The sequence below is a fragment of the Microcaecilia unicolor genome, chromosome 6 (genome assembly GCF_901765095.1).
Source record: "Microcaecilia unicolor chromosome 6, aMicUni1.1, whole genome shotgun sequence".
Lineage (NCBI taxonomy): Eukaryota > Metazoa > Chordata > Amphibia > Gymnophiona > Siphonopidae > Microcaecilia > Microcaecilia unicolor.
The window spans coordinates 151,030,282-151,046,159 of record NC_044036.1 but is presented as its reverse complement, the minus strand read 5'-3'; the positions used below and the strand labels follow the sequence as shown (position 1 = coordinate 151,046,159).

The 15,878-nt window shown below is 48.3% G+C and overlaps 1 protein-coding gene across 1 annotated transcript in view; it reads right to left on the bottom strand.

The window, feature by feature from the left end:
* Positions 1–5,709: 5,709 nt before the first annotated feature.
* ADAMTS9 (ADAM metallopeptidase with thrombospondin type 1 motif 9) overlaps positions 5,710–15,878 on the bottom strand; it is a 273,702-nt gene continuing 263,533 nt past the window's right edge. The window contains 2 exon segments of the mRNA XM_030205247.1: positions 5,710–5,777; positions 14,142–14,262. Of these exon segments, the coding sequence (XP_030061107.1) occupies positions 14,170–14,262 (93 nt within the window). The 3' untranslated portion in view covers positions 5,710–5,777; positions 14,142–14,169.

Genomic DNA, 15,878 nt, shown 5'->3' with positions numbered 1-15,878 from the left:
CAAGTGAAAAAAAAGTTTATAAAATTATCTCCCATATGAATCGTGGCAGTCTAATATCATATAGGAGATCAGTTTTATAAAATTTATAGTTTCATCAAATGGGAATTAATTTCAAGAGTATCCATTATTATTATTTTTGAGGATTCAGATGCCATATGTTGTAATAATAATGATGATAAAATATCCAATGTGCCTAAACTCTTTCTATTTGACCCAGAACTGACAAGTGTTTAACATAAGATATTTTCAGGCTGCTAACCTAAGGCTTAATCTTCAGACATCTAGAATCTTTGCAGCTTTAGTAACATAAAAACAGATTTTTTTTGTAAACGGTCAAAGTACATGGAGTGGGCCAGATGCAAGGTTCTCTGTCATTCCTGGAACCGATCAGATAATTAGAGCGATTAAGATCTTTTGTAGAAGCAAATGGTACAGATGCAGCCCTTAAGCAGAGAAATTCCACAAGAAATGAATGTGAGCCCCTGGGATTTTTTTTTTTTTTACAAAGGATTCCCAGAGTCTCTGGTGGCCTAAAAACATAGAAACATGACAGGCCAAATGGCCAAATGGCCCATCCAGTCTGTCCTGTCTAGCTATAAATTTGAACAATATCCCAGAAATAAAAAGACCATTCAAAGATTCATTTTCATGCAATGTCTGAAACTGCCTGCATGTTTCCTTGAAAATATCATTCTAAACTGCATGCAGGAGTATTTGCTGGTAGGTGAAGCAGGAGCGGGCATTTTTACAAAGATCCATGTTGATATTTTAAATTGAGGAACCTCAGCAAATTACACATTTACCCCCTAAGGGCCCCACTTACTAAGCCGCGCACTAGAGGCGCGTTAGTGCTTTTAGCGCGCGCTAACCATTAGCAGGTGCTAACTGTGTAGGCACCCACAATATTCCTACGGGCGCCCTAAGTACATAAAAGGTTCTAAAAGTTGCGTGTGCAAATTTGGGCACATGTCCAAGTTGCGTGCGCAATTTAATTGAATAATTAGCTAATTAATGCCAATAATTTGCTTTTTAACAAGCAAATATTGACTCTAATTAAATTTAATTGGCATTTACGTGCGTAAATTTGGGTGCAAATTTATGTGTCAGCTGATAAAGGAGGTGTGGAAATGGGAGGGTCATGGGCATAATGGGGGTGTTCTCAAAATTTAACACGCGTTGTTATAGAATAACAGGAACATTTGCCTAATGTAGGTGCGTACATTTGCACCATGTTTTGGTTGGTGCAAACGGTTGCGCCTAAAGTTAGACGCGATTCCCAGGCATAACAGCTATTCTATAAACCATGCCTAACATTTAGCACGGCTTATAGAATAGCGCTTTTTTCCCACGCTGAATTTCTTTTGGCGCCATATATAGAATCTAGCCCTTAAGGGCTGACATTTACACGTGGAAGATGGCATTTCAGGGGTACAACCATCATTTTTACAAACGTATATGTGGCCATGGTGCTAATTAGTAATACAGGCTGCAACCCTTTCTTATATACAATTTGGAAGGGGAAATTAGCAATGGGGGATGAAGGGAGAGAACTAATTTAATCCCTCCTGTAAAGCAATAGGTGAAACAAGCACTTTTGCAAGAAGTGAATGTACGAAAGAGCAGCTGTAAATCCTGATGCTGAAATACTTGTAATGCATGTGTGAGTTTCGGTCCCGCCCAGACACCACCCAAGTCCCTCTCCCATGCAATCTACATATACTGCAGATTCAGACTTGTCAAAACTAGCTTTCTGAAACTGGGTTTTACATATGTACATGACAAATAGGAGCTTCTAATATAACGGCCATATTCGATCATCTCAAAAATCATGATGTATTTCACGGTATGTAATCCTTTTAAAAGAGGGCTTCCCCAAATGTATTCCTGGCAACTCTGCAGCCAATCAGGTTTCCAGGATAGCAAAAATGCCTATGTAAGAGATTATCTACATGTACTAGGTCTCCTCTGTATGCAAATTTATCTCATGATATTCTTTTTGGATATCCTGAAAACCCAGACATCTGTGGAGTCAACAGGATAGGTTTAGGAACTTTAAGAAGGAATCACTATAGACATGTATAATCTCTGAAATTTTATGAAATATGCTGGTTGAAACCAAGTACAATCGATGGAATACACCAGCCATGCTTGCACACCATACAAGCAAATTAAAACAGACTTTCTAGACATTTGGAGATATTTTTTTTCAGCTACCTCATTTTTTTTATTACAACTTTGGCATCCAATTCTGTTTTGTGAAGCTAAGATTAAATTAGACAATGGTCAACATCATCGGATTGTCTCTCTGCAATGATACCAACATACATAGGAGCCAACTTTTCAAAATTATTGGGGGTGCCAGGCCCAATGAAAATAACCCTTCCCTGGAAACATATAAGGAATTTTTTCAACATTGGGGGTGCTCAAGCACCCACAGCACCCACAGAGTCGGCTCCTATGCCAACATATGGGGTACTACAGAGTTTAAGGATGTGGAACTGTGGAAGACATGGGTGGCCAGAAAACAAGGGATGGACAGTGAACCTTCACAAATGAGTCAGGATTCAAAGGGTGTAGTTGATTTTAAAACAGTTTATTGCAGAAGCACCACATGTACTGTAGGGAGACAACCCCCCCCCCCCCCAAAAAGAAAACAAATAGGGAATGAGAAATGGACCACATGACTTATACGGTCTGTGCCAGAGCCGGTGGTTGGGAGGCGGGGATAGTGCTGGGCAGACTTATACGGTCTGTGCCCTGAAGAGCATAGGTACAAATCAAAGTAGGGTATACACAAAATTAGCACATATGAGTTATCTTGTTGGGCAGACTGGATGGACCGTGCAGGTCTTTTTCTGCCGTCATCTACTATGTTACTATGACCACGTGATCCAGAGATGAGCGAAGACACTTCGTATATTCTACAGATTGTTTATTAGCGGAAGAGTCTGCTAATAAACAATCCTAATACACGGAGTGTCTTTGCTAATCTCTGGATCGCGTGTTCCATTTCCCACTCCGTATTTGTTTTCTGTTTGTTCCCCGTGGGATTGCAATGTTCCTCTGCTTAGGCAGATCTTCACGGACCTCTAGGCCGACCCAACATGGAACCGTGTTTCGACGGAATAGTCGCCTGCTTCATAGGTTGAAAGAAATCTGTCCAACATGGTGAAAAGTTCTACTGCAGCAGCAGTGCTCTGAAGTAATGTAGTTTCAGATCAGAACATCACAGAACGTTTAAGGATGTAGCAGTCACATCCCCTTCCGTTCTTCCATCAAAGCAGCTAATTGCTGTTTGGAGCCTAAACTACATTACCTCAGAGCATCACTGCTTCAGTTGAACTTGATCACCGTACTGGACAGATTTCTCAATCAACCCCTGAGGCAGACGGGTATTCTACAATGTCGGTTCTCCCTAAAGTACATGTGGTGCTTCTGCAATAATCTGTTTTTAAATCTGAGACATTTTGCTAATCAGAAACAAGAAATGAAAAAGACACTATCCAGTCAGAATATCACTCTCGCTTTTGTACACTCCGTCAGAAAAGTAGAAAGTTACAGATGTTTTTAAGAATTTGGATTTTTATCCCAATTTCTCAAACAATGCTCAAGATAGCTTACAGCATCATTAGTAATTCAGGCAAATAAGGCCCTGCCCCAAAGAGCTTACAATCTCAGTAAATACCTGTAGCAACAGGAGACAAAGAGATCTGCTCACTAAAGTGAGAAAATCCCTGCGAATGCAGATCATGCTAATTTAATGACAGTTAATTGTTGTGGCCCTATTTTTGTAAATGGCGTGGTCAGTGGCGACCCGACCATTAGGAAACCTGAGGTGGGGGCCTCAGGTGACACTCATCTGGAGTGGCACCCTTCATGGCATTTTACCTCACGGTGATGTTCCCAACCCGGCAGCGATTCCAAATATGCTGCCCTGCCGTCACCCGCCTCTTCCCTTTACTGTGACCGCCTCTCTGATGTAACTTCCTTTTCATCAGAGGCTCAGGCAGCTGCAGTAAAGGGAAGAGGCGGGTGCCGGTGGCAGCAGGGTAGCGTATGGGAATTGCTGCCGCTGCTGGGTTCGGAATATCACTGTGAAGTAAAATGCCACGGGGGGGGGGGGGGGGGGGGGGGGACGGCATCTTGCCTTGGGCTGACCCTGGGCGTGGTTCATGAACTTGTAAAGTTAGCATAATCCACATGAGTTATCACACTTTAGTGAGAAGCTCTCTAATGTGACTTGCCCAAGGTCACAAGGCGTAGCAGTGAGGGAAGTAGAATCTGAACCCTGGTCTCCCTGTGCTCTAATCGCTAGATCATTTCAAGGAGGGTTGTCAAAAATAGCAAACTAAATCTCTCCAGTCTAGAATCAAAGGTAATAAGGGCAGTTCTGTCATTAGCTGTGCACAAGTAAAACGTGCTAACGCCCTAATCACTAGTTTATAAAGGCGTGCATAATTTCTATGGCGTGCAAATGAAAGAGAGCATATGCATGGACAGTGCTTGGGAGGTGCGCTGCCTCACACTTATTTGCTATGGCAGTTACGCAGATATTTGCAGACAGTGGGCATTGTAAATATTTACTCATGCAACATGAATGTACATGTTGGCACCTAGTTTCTGTAATTGTCCCATAACTGTTAACACAGCAGATAAGACAGTGCAGTTAATGCCACCTCAGTAGATTATCTTCCTTACATAAGCATCGCCATGCCGGGACAGACCAAGGGTCCATCGAGCCTAGCACCCTGTCACCAACAGTGGCCAAAAGAACAAGCAATTTGTCCCGCCCATCCTAGAAATAGTGTATTATTCCCTCGTCCATTCATTAACATTCTATGGCTTTTTCCTCCAGGAAGCTGTCCAACCCTTTTTTGAAGTCCGCTAAGTTAACCGCCTTAACCACCTTTTCCGGCAGCGAATTCCAGAGTTTAACTATGCGTTGAGCGAAGAAAAATTTCCTCCGATTCGTTTTAAATTTACCACGCTGCAGCTTCATCGCATGCCCCCTTGTCCTACTATTTTTGGAAAGCGTAAACAGACGCTCCACATCGACCCGTTCCATTCCACTCTTTATCTTATAGACCTCTACCTTAGAGTTAACACATGCTAAAAAATGTTTTCTTTGCATTAATTGAATGGGACACTTTTGAGAATGCCTATAAGAGTTAACACAGAGTTTTGCAATTACTATACTGTGAGTTAGGACCTGTTAAGAACTGCAACTTTGAGAGTCTTTGTACATCTGCTGTTCAACCCCAAGTAGACAATGATATTGTGATTATTAAATGTTAAATTAAAATTGTCCATGTGACATTTTAATTCTGATGCTGTAGGTCTGAAAAGTAGCTACTACTCTGTTTCACTTCCTTAGAAAAACACTTTCTAGAAATATCAACAATCCCCATGGCGGGACTTGTGTAGCACCTTAAAAGGCTGTTTAACCAGTAGCAACCGGAAATGCATAAAAGGTAAACAGTGAAGTTGAGCGAGGTCGCAATGTCGCATTGTAACAGTGCTACATATGATGCAGCATACGTAAAATGCAGTGATGGGACTGCAAGGTTTTAGAAACAAAACAGGAAAAGCAGCCTTAATAGAACCATTTTACGTACAAAAATATTAAATCAAAATAAATAATAATTCCAGACATAAATAGCATATTTTACATCATTTGGAATATACACATATATATATACATACACAAAATGGAAGATAGAGGTATTGCAACATTAGGTCTTCATCCAGGTCATGTCTGCTTCTCGGTTTAAAAGCACCTGCGAGACACAAATGCGTTGGATAACAAAATTAATCTTTAGCCGTAACACTGCAGCGATATTTTCTAGACATTTTATTTATTTATTTGGGACATTTATATCCCACATTATCCCAAACAAGTTTGAGTTCAATGTGGCTTTCAAAAAACAGTATAGGAAACATAATAAAGAATAAAGCATAAGAAAATAATTTGTTGTAAGAATCCAATTTTAAAATATAGTATCATAAACATACTTGGATAGCTATGGATGTTTAACATTTAGAAAATCTATTATGAATGAGAAATTGTACATGAAGCAAAGAGAAGGTTAACAGTAAAGCGAATGCTACATACCTGTAGAAGGTATTCTCCGAGGACAGCAGGCTGATTGTTCTCACTGATGGGTTGACATCCTCGGCAGCCCCCTCCATCGGAAAGTTTACTAGCAAAGGCCTTTGCTAGTCCTCGCGCACCCATGCGCACCGCGCATGCGCGGCCGTCTTCCCGCCCGAAACCGGCTCGAGCCGGCCAGTCCAGTATGTAGCAAAACAATACACTTCAAGGGAAGACTCAACTCCAAAGGGGAGGCGGGCGGGTTTGTGAGAACAATCAGCCTGCTGTCCTCGGAGAATACCTTCTACAGGTATGTAGCATTCGCTTTCTCCGAGGACAAGCAGGCTGCTTGTTCTCACTGATGGGGTATCCCTAGCCCCCAGGCTCACTCAAAACAACAACCATGGTCAATTGGGCCTCGCAACGGCGAGGACATAACTGAGATTGACCTAAAAAATTTACCAACTAACTGAGAGTGTAGCCTGGAACAGAACAAACAGGGCCCTCGGGGGGTGGAGTTGGATCCTAAAGCCCAAACAGGTTCTGAAGAACTGACTGCCCGAACCGACTGTCGCGTCGGGTATCCTGCTGCAGGCAGTAATGAGATGTGAATGTGTGGACAGATGACCACGTCGCAGCTTTGCAAATTTCTTCAATGGAGGCTGACTTCAAGTGGGCTACCGACGCAGCCATGGCTCTAACATTATGAGCCGTGACATGACCCTCAAGAGCCAGCCCCGCCTGGGCGTAAGTGAAGGAAATGCAATCTGCTAGCCAATTGGATATGGTGCGTTTCCCTACAGCCACTCCCCTCCTATTGGGATCAAAAGAAACAAACAATTGGGCGGACTGTCTGTGGGGCTGTGTCCGCTCCAGGTAGAAGGCCAATGCTCTCTTGCAGTCCAATGTGTGCAGCTGACGTTCAGCAGGGCAGGAATGAGGACGGGGAAAGAATGTTGGCAAGACAATTGACTGGTTCAGATGGAACTCCGACACCACCTTTGGCAAAAACTTAGGGTGAGTGCGGAGGACTACTCTGTTATGATGAAATTTGGTGTAAGGGGCCTGGGCTACCAGGGCCTGAAGCTCACTGACTCTACGAGCTGAAGTAACTGCCACCAAGAAAATGACCTTCCAGGTCAAGTACTTCAGATGGCAGGAATTCAGTGGCTCAAAAGGAGGTTTCATCAGCTGGGTGAGAACGACATTGAGATCCCATGACACTGTAGGAGGCTTGACAGGGGGCTTTGACAAAAGCAAACCTCTCATGAAGCGAACAACTAAAGGCTGTCCTGAGATCGGCTTACCTTCCACACGGTAATGGTATGCACTGATTGCACTAAGGTGAACTCTTACAGAGTTGGTCTTGAGGCCAGACTCAGACAAGTGCAGAAGGTATTCAAGCAGGGTCTGTGTAGGACAAGAGCGAGGATCTAGGGCCTTGCTGTCACACCAGACGGCAAACCTCCTCCAATGGAAGAAGTAACTTCTCTTAGTGGAGTCTTTCCTGGAAGCAAGCAAGATGCGGGAGACACCCTCTGACAGACCCAAAGAGGCAAAGTCTACGCCCTCAACATCCAGGCCGTGAGAGCCAGAGACTGGAGGTTGGGATGCAGAAGCGCCCCCTCGTCCTGTGTGATGAGGGTCGGAAAACACTCCAATCTCCACGGTTCTTCGGAGGATAACTCCAGAAGAAGGGGGAACCAGATCTGACGCGGCCAAAAAGGAGCAATCAGAATCATGGTGCCTCGGTCTTGCTTGAGTTTCAACAAAGTCTTCCCCACCAGAGGGATGGGAGGATAAGCATACAGCAGGCCCTCCCCCCAATCCAGGAGGAAGGCATCCGATGCTAGTCTGCCGGAGGCCTGAAGCCTGGAACAGAACTGAGGGACTTTGTGGTTCGCTCGAGATGCGAAGAGATCCACCAAGGGGGTGCCCCATGCTTGGAAGATCTGTCGCACTACCCTGGAACTGAGCGACCACTCGTGAGGTTGCATAATCCTGCTCAACCTGTCGGCCAGACTGTTGTTTACGCCTGCCAGATATGTGGCTTGGAGCACCATGCCGAGACGGCGAGCCCAGAGCCACATGCTGATGGCTTCCTGACACAGGGGGCGAGATCCGGTGCCCCCCTGCTTGTTGACATAGTACATGGCAACCTGGTTGTCTGTCTGAATTTGGATAATTTGGTGGGACAGCCGATCTCTGAAAGCCTTCAGAGCGTTCCAGATCGCTCGCAACTCCAGAAGATTGATCTGTAGATCGCGTTCTTGGAGGGACCAACTTCCTTGGGTGTGAAGCCCATCGACATGAGCTCCCCATCCCAGGAGAGACGCATCCGTGGTCAGCACTTTTTGCGGCTGAGGAATTTGGAAGGGACGTCCCAGAGTCAAATTGGAGCAAATCGTCCACCAATACAGGGATTTGAGAAAACTCGTGGACAGGTGGATCGCGTCCTCTAGTCCCCCAGCGGCCTGATACCACTGGGAGGCCAGGGTCCATTGAGCAGATCGCATGTGAAGGCGGGCCATGGGAGTCACATGAACTGTGGAGGCCATGTGGCCCAGCAATCTCAACATCTGCCGAGCTGTGATCTGCTGGGACGCACGCACCCGCGAGACGAGGGACAACAAGTTGTTGGCTCTCGCCTCTGGGAGATAGGCGCGAGCAGTCCGAGAATCCAGCAGGGCTCCTATGAATTCGAGTTTCTGCACTGGGAGAAGATGGGACTTTGGGTAATTTATCACAAACCCCAGTAGCTCCAGGAGGCGAATAGTCATCTGCATGGACTGCAGGGCTCCTGCCTCGGATGTGTTCTTCACCAGCCAATCGTCGAGATATGGGAACACGTGCACCCCCAGCCTGCGAAGTGCCGCTGCTACCACAGCTAGGCACTTCGTGAACACCCTGGGAGCAGAGGCGAGCCCAAAGGGTAGCACACAGTACTGGAAGTGGCGTGTGCCCAACTGAAATCGCAGATACTGTCTGTGAGCTGGCAGTATCGGGATGTGCGTGTAGGCATCCTTCAAGTCCAGAGAGCATAGCCAATCGTTTTGCTGAATCATGGGGAGAAGGGTGCCCAGGGAAAGCATCCTGAACTTTTCTTTTACGAGATATTTGTTCAGGGCCCTTAGGTCTAGGATGGGACGCATCCCCCCTGTTTTCTTTTCCACAAGGAAGTACCTGGAATAGAATCCCAGCCCTTCTTGCCCGGATGGCACGGGCTCGACCGCATTGGCGCTGAGAAGGGCGGAGAGTTCCTCTGCAAGTACCTGCTTGTGCTGGAAGCTGTAAGACTGAGCTCCCGGTGGACAATTTGGAGGTTTTGAGGCCAAATTGAGGGTGTATCCTTGCCGGACTATTTGCAGAACCCACTGGTCGGAGGTTATGAGAGGCCACCTTTGGTGAAAAGCTTTCAACCTCCCCCCGACCGGCAGGTCGCCCGGCACTGACACTTGGATGTCGGCTATGCTCTGCTGGAGCCAGTCAAAAGCTCGCCCCTTGCTTTTGCTGGGGAGCCGCGGGGCCTTGCTGAGGCGCACGCTGCTGACGAGAGCGAGCGCGCTGGGGCTTAGCCTGGGCCGCAGGCTGTCGGGAAGGAGGATTGTACCTACGCTTACCAGAAGCATAGGGACCAGTCTTCCTTCCCCCGAAAAATCTTCTACCTGTAGAGGTAGAGGCTGAAGGCTGCCGGCGGGAGAACTTGTCGAATGCGGTGTCCCGCTGGTGGAGAGACTCTACCACCTGCTCGACTTTTTCTCCAAAAATGTTGTCCGCACGGCAAGGCGAGTCCGCAATCCGCTGCTGGAGTCTATTCTCCAGGTCGGCGGCACGCAGCCATGAGAGCCTGCGCATCACCACACCTTGAGCAGCGGCCCTGGACGCAACATCAAAAGTGTCATAAACTCCTCTGGCCAGGAATTTTCTGCACGCCTTCAGCTGCCTGACCACCTCCTGAAAAGGCTTGGCTTGCTCAGGGGGAAGAGCATCAACCAAGCCCGCCAACTGCCGCACATTGTTCCGCATGTGTATGCTCGTGTAGAGCTGGTAAGACTGGATCTTGGCCACGAGCATAGAAGAATGGTAGGCCTTCCTCCCAAAGGAGTCTAAGGTTCTAGGGTCTTTGCCCGGGGGCGCCGAAGCATGCTCCCTAGAACTCTTAGCCTTCTTTAGGGCCAAATCCACAACTCCAGAGTCATGAGGCAACTGGGTGCGCATCAGCTCTGGGTCCCCATGGATCCGGTACTGGGACTCGATCTTCTTGGGAATGTGGGGATTACTTAGTGGCTTGGTCCAGTTCGCAAGCAATGTCTTTTTCAGGACATGGTGCAAGGGAACAGTGGACGCTTCCTTAGGTGGAGAAGGATAGTCCAGGAGCTCAAACATTTCAGCCCTGGGCTCGTCCTCCACAACCACCGGGAAGGGGATGGCCGTAGACATCTCCCGGACAAAGGAAGCAAAAGACAGACTCTTGGGAGGAGAAAGCTGTCTTTCAGGAGAGGGAGTAGGATCAGAAGGAAGACCCTCAGACTCCTCGTCAGAGAAATATCTGGGGTCCTCCTCTTCCTCCCACGAGGCCTCACCCTCGGTGTCAGACACAAGTTCACGGACCTGTGTCTGCAACCTCGCCCTGCTCGACTCGGTGGAACCCCGTCCACGGTGGGGGCGTCGAGAGGTAGACTCCCTCGCCCGCATCGGCGAAGCTCCCTCCGCCGACGTAGTCGGGGAGCCTTCCTGGGAGGTGGCCGCGGTCGGCACCGCACGCGGTACTGACGTCGGGGACCTCAACCTGGGCGATGGGCCAGCCGGCGCCACGCTCGACGGTACCGGAGGCGCAAGCACCGCCGGTACCGGAGGGGTAGGGCGCAACAGCTCTCCCAGAATCTCTGGGAGAACGGCCCGGAGGCTCTCATTTAGAGCGGCTGCAGAGAAAAGCTGAGAGGTCGATGCAGGCGTCGACGCCAGAACCTGTTCCGGGCGAGGAGGCTGTTCTGGGCTGTCCAGAGTGGAGCGCATCGACACCTCCTGAACAGAGGGTGAGCGGTCCTCTCGGTGCCGATGCCTGCTGGGTGCCGAATCCCTCGGCGACCCAGAGCTCTCGGTGCCGACGCGGGGAGGAGACCGGTGTCGATGCTTCTTCGACTTCTTCCAAAGCATGTCACCGGAGCTCCCCGGCACCGACGAGGAGGACGTAGAATCCATCCGTCGCTTCCTCGGGGCCGAGACCGAAGAGGGTCGATCCCGGGGGGGCTGTACCGCAGGAGCCCTCAGGGTAGGAGGAGACCCACCCGAAGGCTCACCGCCACCAGCAGGGGAATGGACAGCCCTCACCTGCACTCCTGACGATGCACCTCCGTCCGACGACATCAGCAGACGAAGTCTCGGTACCACCGACGTCGATACAGTCGCCCGATGCCTCGGCGCCGATGCAGAGGTCCGATGCCTCGATGCAGTCGATGGAGCGGCAGCCAAGGAAGATGGTCCGGACGCTGACGACGTCGATGCACTCGATGCCTCCGGTGCCGATGCCGACGAAGAGCCCGAGAACAAAACGTTCCACTGGGCTAATCTCGCTACCTGAGTCCGCCTTTGTAACAGGGAACACAGACTGCAGTTCTGAGGGCGGTGCTGGGCCCCTAGACACTGAAGACACGCAGAGTGCCTATCAGTGAGCGAGATTACCCGGGCGCACTGGGTGCACTTCTTGAAGCCGCTGGAAGGCTTCGATGTCATGGGCGGAAAAATCACGCCGGCGAAATCAAAAGCCGAAATGGCGAAAATTGAAGCACCAAAATTTAGAGGGAGAAAAATCTCGACCGAGGCCAAAAGAGGCCTACCCCGACAACGAAAGAAAACTTACGGGGCAAAAACTAAGAAATACGGGAAGGGCAGAAAACCCGAAAGGGTCTTCCGGAATACTACCGGAGCGCTTCCCGAACTTTTCTCAAGGAAAAAAAAAGGACAAAAACACGTCGAAAAGGACGCGCGAGGTCGACTCTCTGGGGCACGAACGGCGTAACACGACCGTACCGAGTGCGGACGAAAGAAGACTGGCCGGCTCGAGCCGGTTTCGGGTGGGAAGACGGCCGCGCATGCGCGGTGCGCATGGGCGCGCGAGGACTAGCAAAGGCCTTTGCTAGTAAACTTTCCGATGGAGGGGGCTGCCGAGGACGTCAACCCATCAGTGAGAACAAGCAGCCTGCTTGTCCTCGGAGAAATAGAGTAATAACCAATTCAGATAATAATTAGTTGTTTGAGATATGGTTGTTCTTTGTGAAGGTTTGTATGAATAGGAACGATTTGAGGATTTTGTGGAATCTAGTATATTCCTGTATATTCCTGAAACAATCAGGGCAATAAGGGATAACTGGCATTGTAATGTGACATTGGTTGAATCCTGCTGTGTGACTGACTAATGAGTTTATTTTGTTATGGTAATGGCATGCGGTAACATCAATACAAGTCATCCCTACTATATTTACTACTTCTAAACATTTATATAGTGTTACAACCTATAGGCAGAAACAGGCTCTACAGCATGGAGTGTAGAGTTTAGTCAAGACAGACGAGAGGTGAGAATCAAGGAAAAGAATTTGTTCCGATGCTGGGAGCATTTTGTGTGACAAGGTAAAGCAATGAAAACCAGTTGCGCAGCCAGACCTGTTATTTTGGGTGGGCCTCACAAAATTACCTCCCTTTATTCTGCATCTTGCTTGCTCTTCTCCGCATTTGCCACCCCACCCCCGGATCTGGCATTTGCCACCCCCCCCGGTGTACCTCAGCTTCTTCACTGGCAGTGGCAACAACATGCAACCGCTGCCTGCACCAGTCCCACAGGTTTTCCTCTGCTACATCCCACCAGAGAGGAAACAGGAAGTGATGTCAGTGAGGGCGGGACATGGCAGAGAGAAGTCTGCAGGGCACAGGCAGTGGATGCGCGTTGATGCTCATGCCTGAGAAGGTGATGAGGTATACCGGGAAGGGGGAGGTTTAGAGAGAGGGGGAGCTGTTGCACCTTGTCGGGCGGGGCAAATGCCAATTTTGGATGTAGACAAGAGGGAGAGAGGGGAGCAAGATGGCCACTGCTGAATTGTCTGGGGTGGGCCTGAGCCAAGAATGGGTGGGCCTGTGCCCACCCAGGCCCACCCGTAGCTAGGCCACTGATGAAAACTGAATCCTTGCCCCACTAACAATCTATGGGCCCTATGTACTAAAGTGCGAGGTAACTCTGCAAAAGTGCACTCTGTAAAAAGTAACACAAAACACCTGGAAATGCACAAAAAATGCTACAGTGCCTGCAATTTTTGCTATTGTTGCCTGAAGTGCAATTTTGCAAAGTCACTTCATGAGAAAGTTTACCTAAATGTTTCATTATTGAGCTGCAGTGATGTAAAATCATGCAAAGTAGCTCATTAATGCACAAAAAAAGTGAAAATAGAAACATGAAAAAAGCTTTGTGGGCACATTTTTGCAGAAAACAAATATCAGTTCAGGAGCTCACGTCCTTACTTGGCAATCTGACCTGTAGCAGTAATACCGTGAGACTACCACTAGGGGTCAGAGATGACATTTTGATGAAGGCAGCTGCTGAGGCAGGAGAGAGGAAGATTGCTCCTGATCCCATTATCCTACAAATCCCTTGGATTGAGTTGTGGTGCTCTAGGGTGTCAGCGGGATGGCAGTTATGGGGAGGGGACATAGGGCAGGTTTTTACTTTTGGAAAGGGCAGGGTTTCAAGAAGGGGCATCAAGCCGACTCACCACCAGGGGATCAGGCCCCTTAATGCAACTCAGCCGTAACTAACTGTCTTATGCAGGACCTGCATAACTTCTGGTGGCAAGAAGCAGTCCATTCAACCCCAAATAGTCAATGTTACTGGCCGGACACGGCTTTCAGCATTGATTATCAGGGCCTAATTCTGCCCGAGGCAGTGAGATTAATAAAAAATGCTCACCACCACTGGCCTGCATATTGACTGGTAAATATTTTATTAACGTATTGGCATATAAAGGCTTCACTGTACAACCATGAGAAGCACAGAACAACTTACCTCAGGCTGAAATGGTATAACATCACTGTCATGATAGCACCTGCACTCTTAAGCCAGTTCCAGAGGACGGAGTACACTTCCCACAGTAGCCTCCACACTTCCCCGTTACTTTGGTTCCATCCTGTCAGCAGAATTTAAAATAAAGCTGCAGATGTATTAACAATTTATAGCCCAACCTTCTGGAACAAACTGCAGAAGGTGCGGAACAGTGTCAGAAAAACGGACTGCATGACAGTAATAGGGGGGTGTCTTAACATTGCAGTTCCTAAATCAGAAAGAAATTCTGTCTACTATACCAATAAATAACTGTCATAAAAGTGCACAGCTGTAATTGGCAGTCTGTCAAACATAATATGCACATGCAGTGCATCTCAAGCACCCTCCCAGTTTACCTCATAGCAAGGCGCAGCCAAATGCCTTCTTTATAATGCATCTGCTTATACATATGATATCAACAATTTAGATGTGCTTTATGTTACAAAAATAATATGGTTACTGGATGCACAAAAAACTGAACAAAGGTGGTGGGTGTAAGGAGCAGATGCACAAAGCTTACCATGCTGGGAACATTTGCTTTAGACTGGTTGTAGCCAGTCTAAAGCAAACCTTATTTAGCCAGTAATGCAGAAAGGGGTTTTCTGTGGCTCTAACGTGTGTCGTTAGCAGCCACTGAGAACCTCATGCAAATGTATTACAATGAGCTCATTAATATTCTAAATAGCATTCCGGGGGATGCACAGCTCCAGAGCGCCTAGCTCTAATGAGCAAATTTTATGACAACTCTGGAGCTGTCGGAGAGGAGGGAAGCACAGGCAAGCGTCTGCAAAGGCTGCCTGCTTGTGCTCCCTTACCTCTCATCTCTCGATTTCCTGCCCCTCCCCCACCAGGCAAGGCAACTGAACTCTCGACCTCCCCATCGGTGATGCCCCTGAATACTTTTCTAATATTCCCCGGTGGTCCAGTGGACCCAGGAGCTCCCTCCCCCGCACCCCCTCCAGACCCCCCCCAAAGGCAGCAACCCACTTTCCCTCCCTGTACCTGGAAAAGATGGAGACAGGAGGGCGGGAGCAACACCTCCCACCCTCCTGCCTCAGAGTCCACCCTGCACAAAATGGTGGTGCCAAGCCCCGGCCCAGTGTATGGCTAAGCACCCTATAAGGAGCTTTCTTCTTTATATGGCACATAGCCCCTGCTCAGTGCATCCCAGGATGCACTGGGCTGGGGCTAGGCACCACCCATTTTGTGCAGGACAGGCCTCGCGGCAGGAGGGTAGGAAGTGTAGCTCCCACCCTCCTGCCTCCATCTTTTCCAGGAATGGGAAGCGGGGGATCAGGGTCACTAGACCACCAGGGCCATTGCTGCTTTTGGGGGGTCGAAGGTCCACTGGACACCAGGTATACGTTCTTTGAGGTCGGCAGAGGGTGTTGAAGTCGGGGGTGGGTGTTGGGGTCAGATTGGGTCTCACCAGGAGCTTTCAAATACATTTGACAACAGTGTCAAATGCATTTGACAGCTCGTAATTACACACAGTGACCGATGCACAAAGGGGGCTCCATGCAACTTATTTGCCTGCTATTCCCTTTGTGCATCAGTCACAGTTTGCAACTCATTAAATTTTATCGAAGTAGCTGTATTTTACAGCTGCCTTTGTGCATCGGGTCCTAAGTCCCATCCCTAAAGAGTTTACAGCCTAAATGGAGATAAACGGGGTCATTTTATAACGCTTTTCCTTGTGTA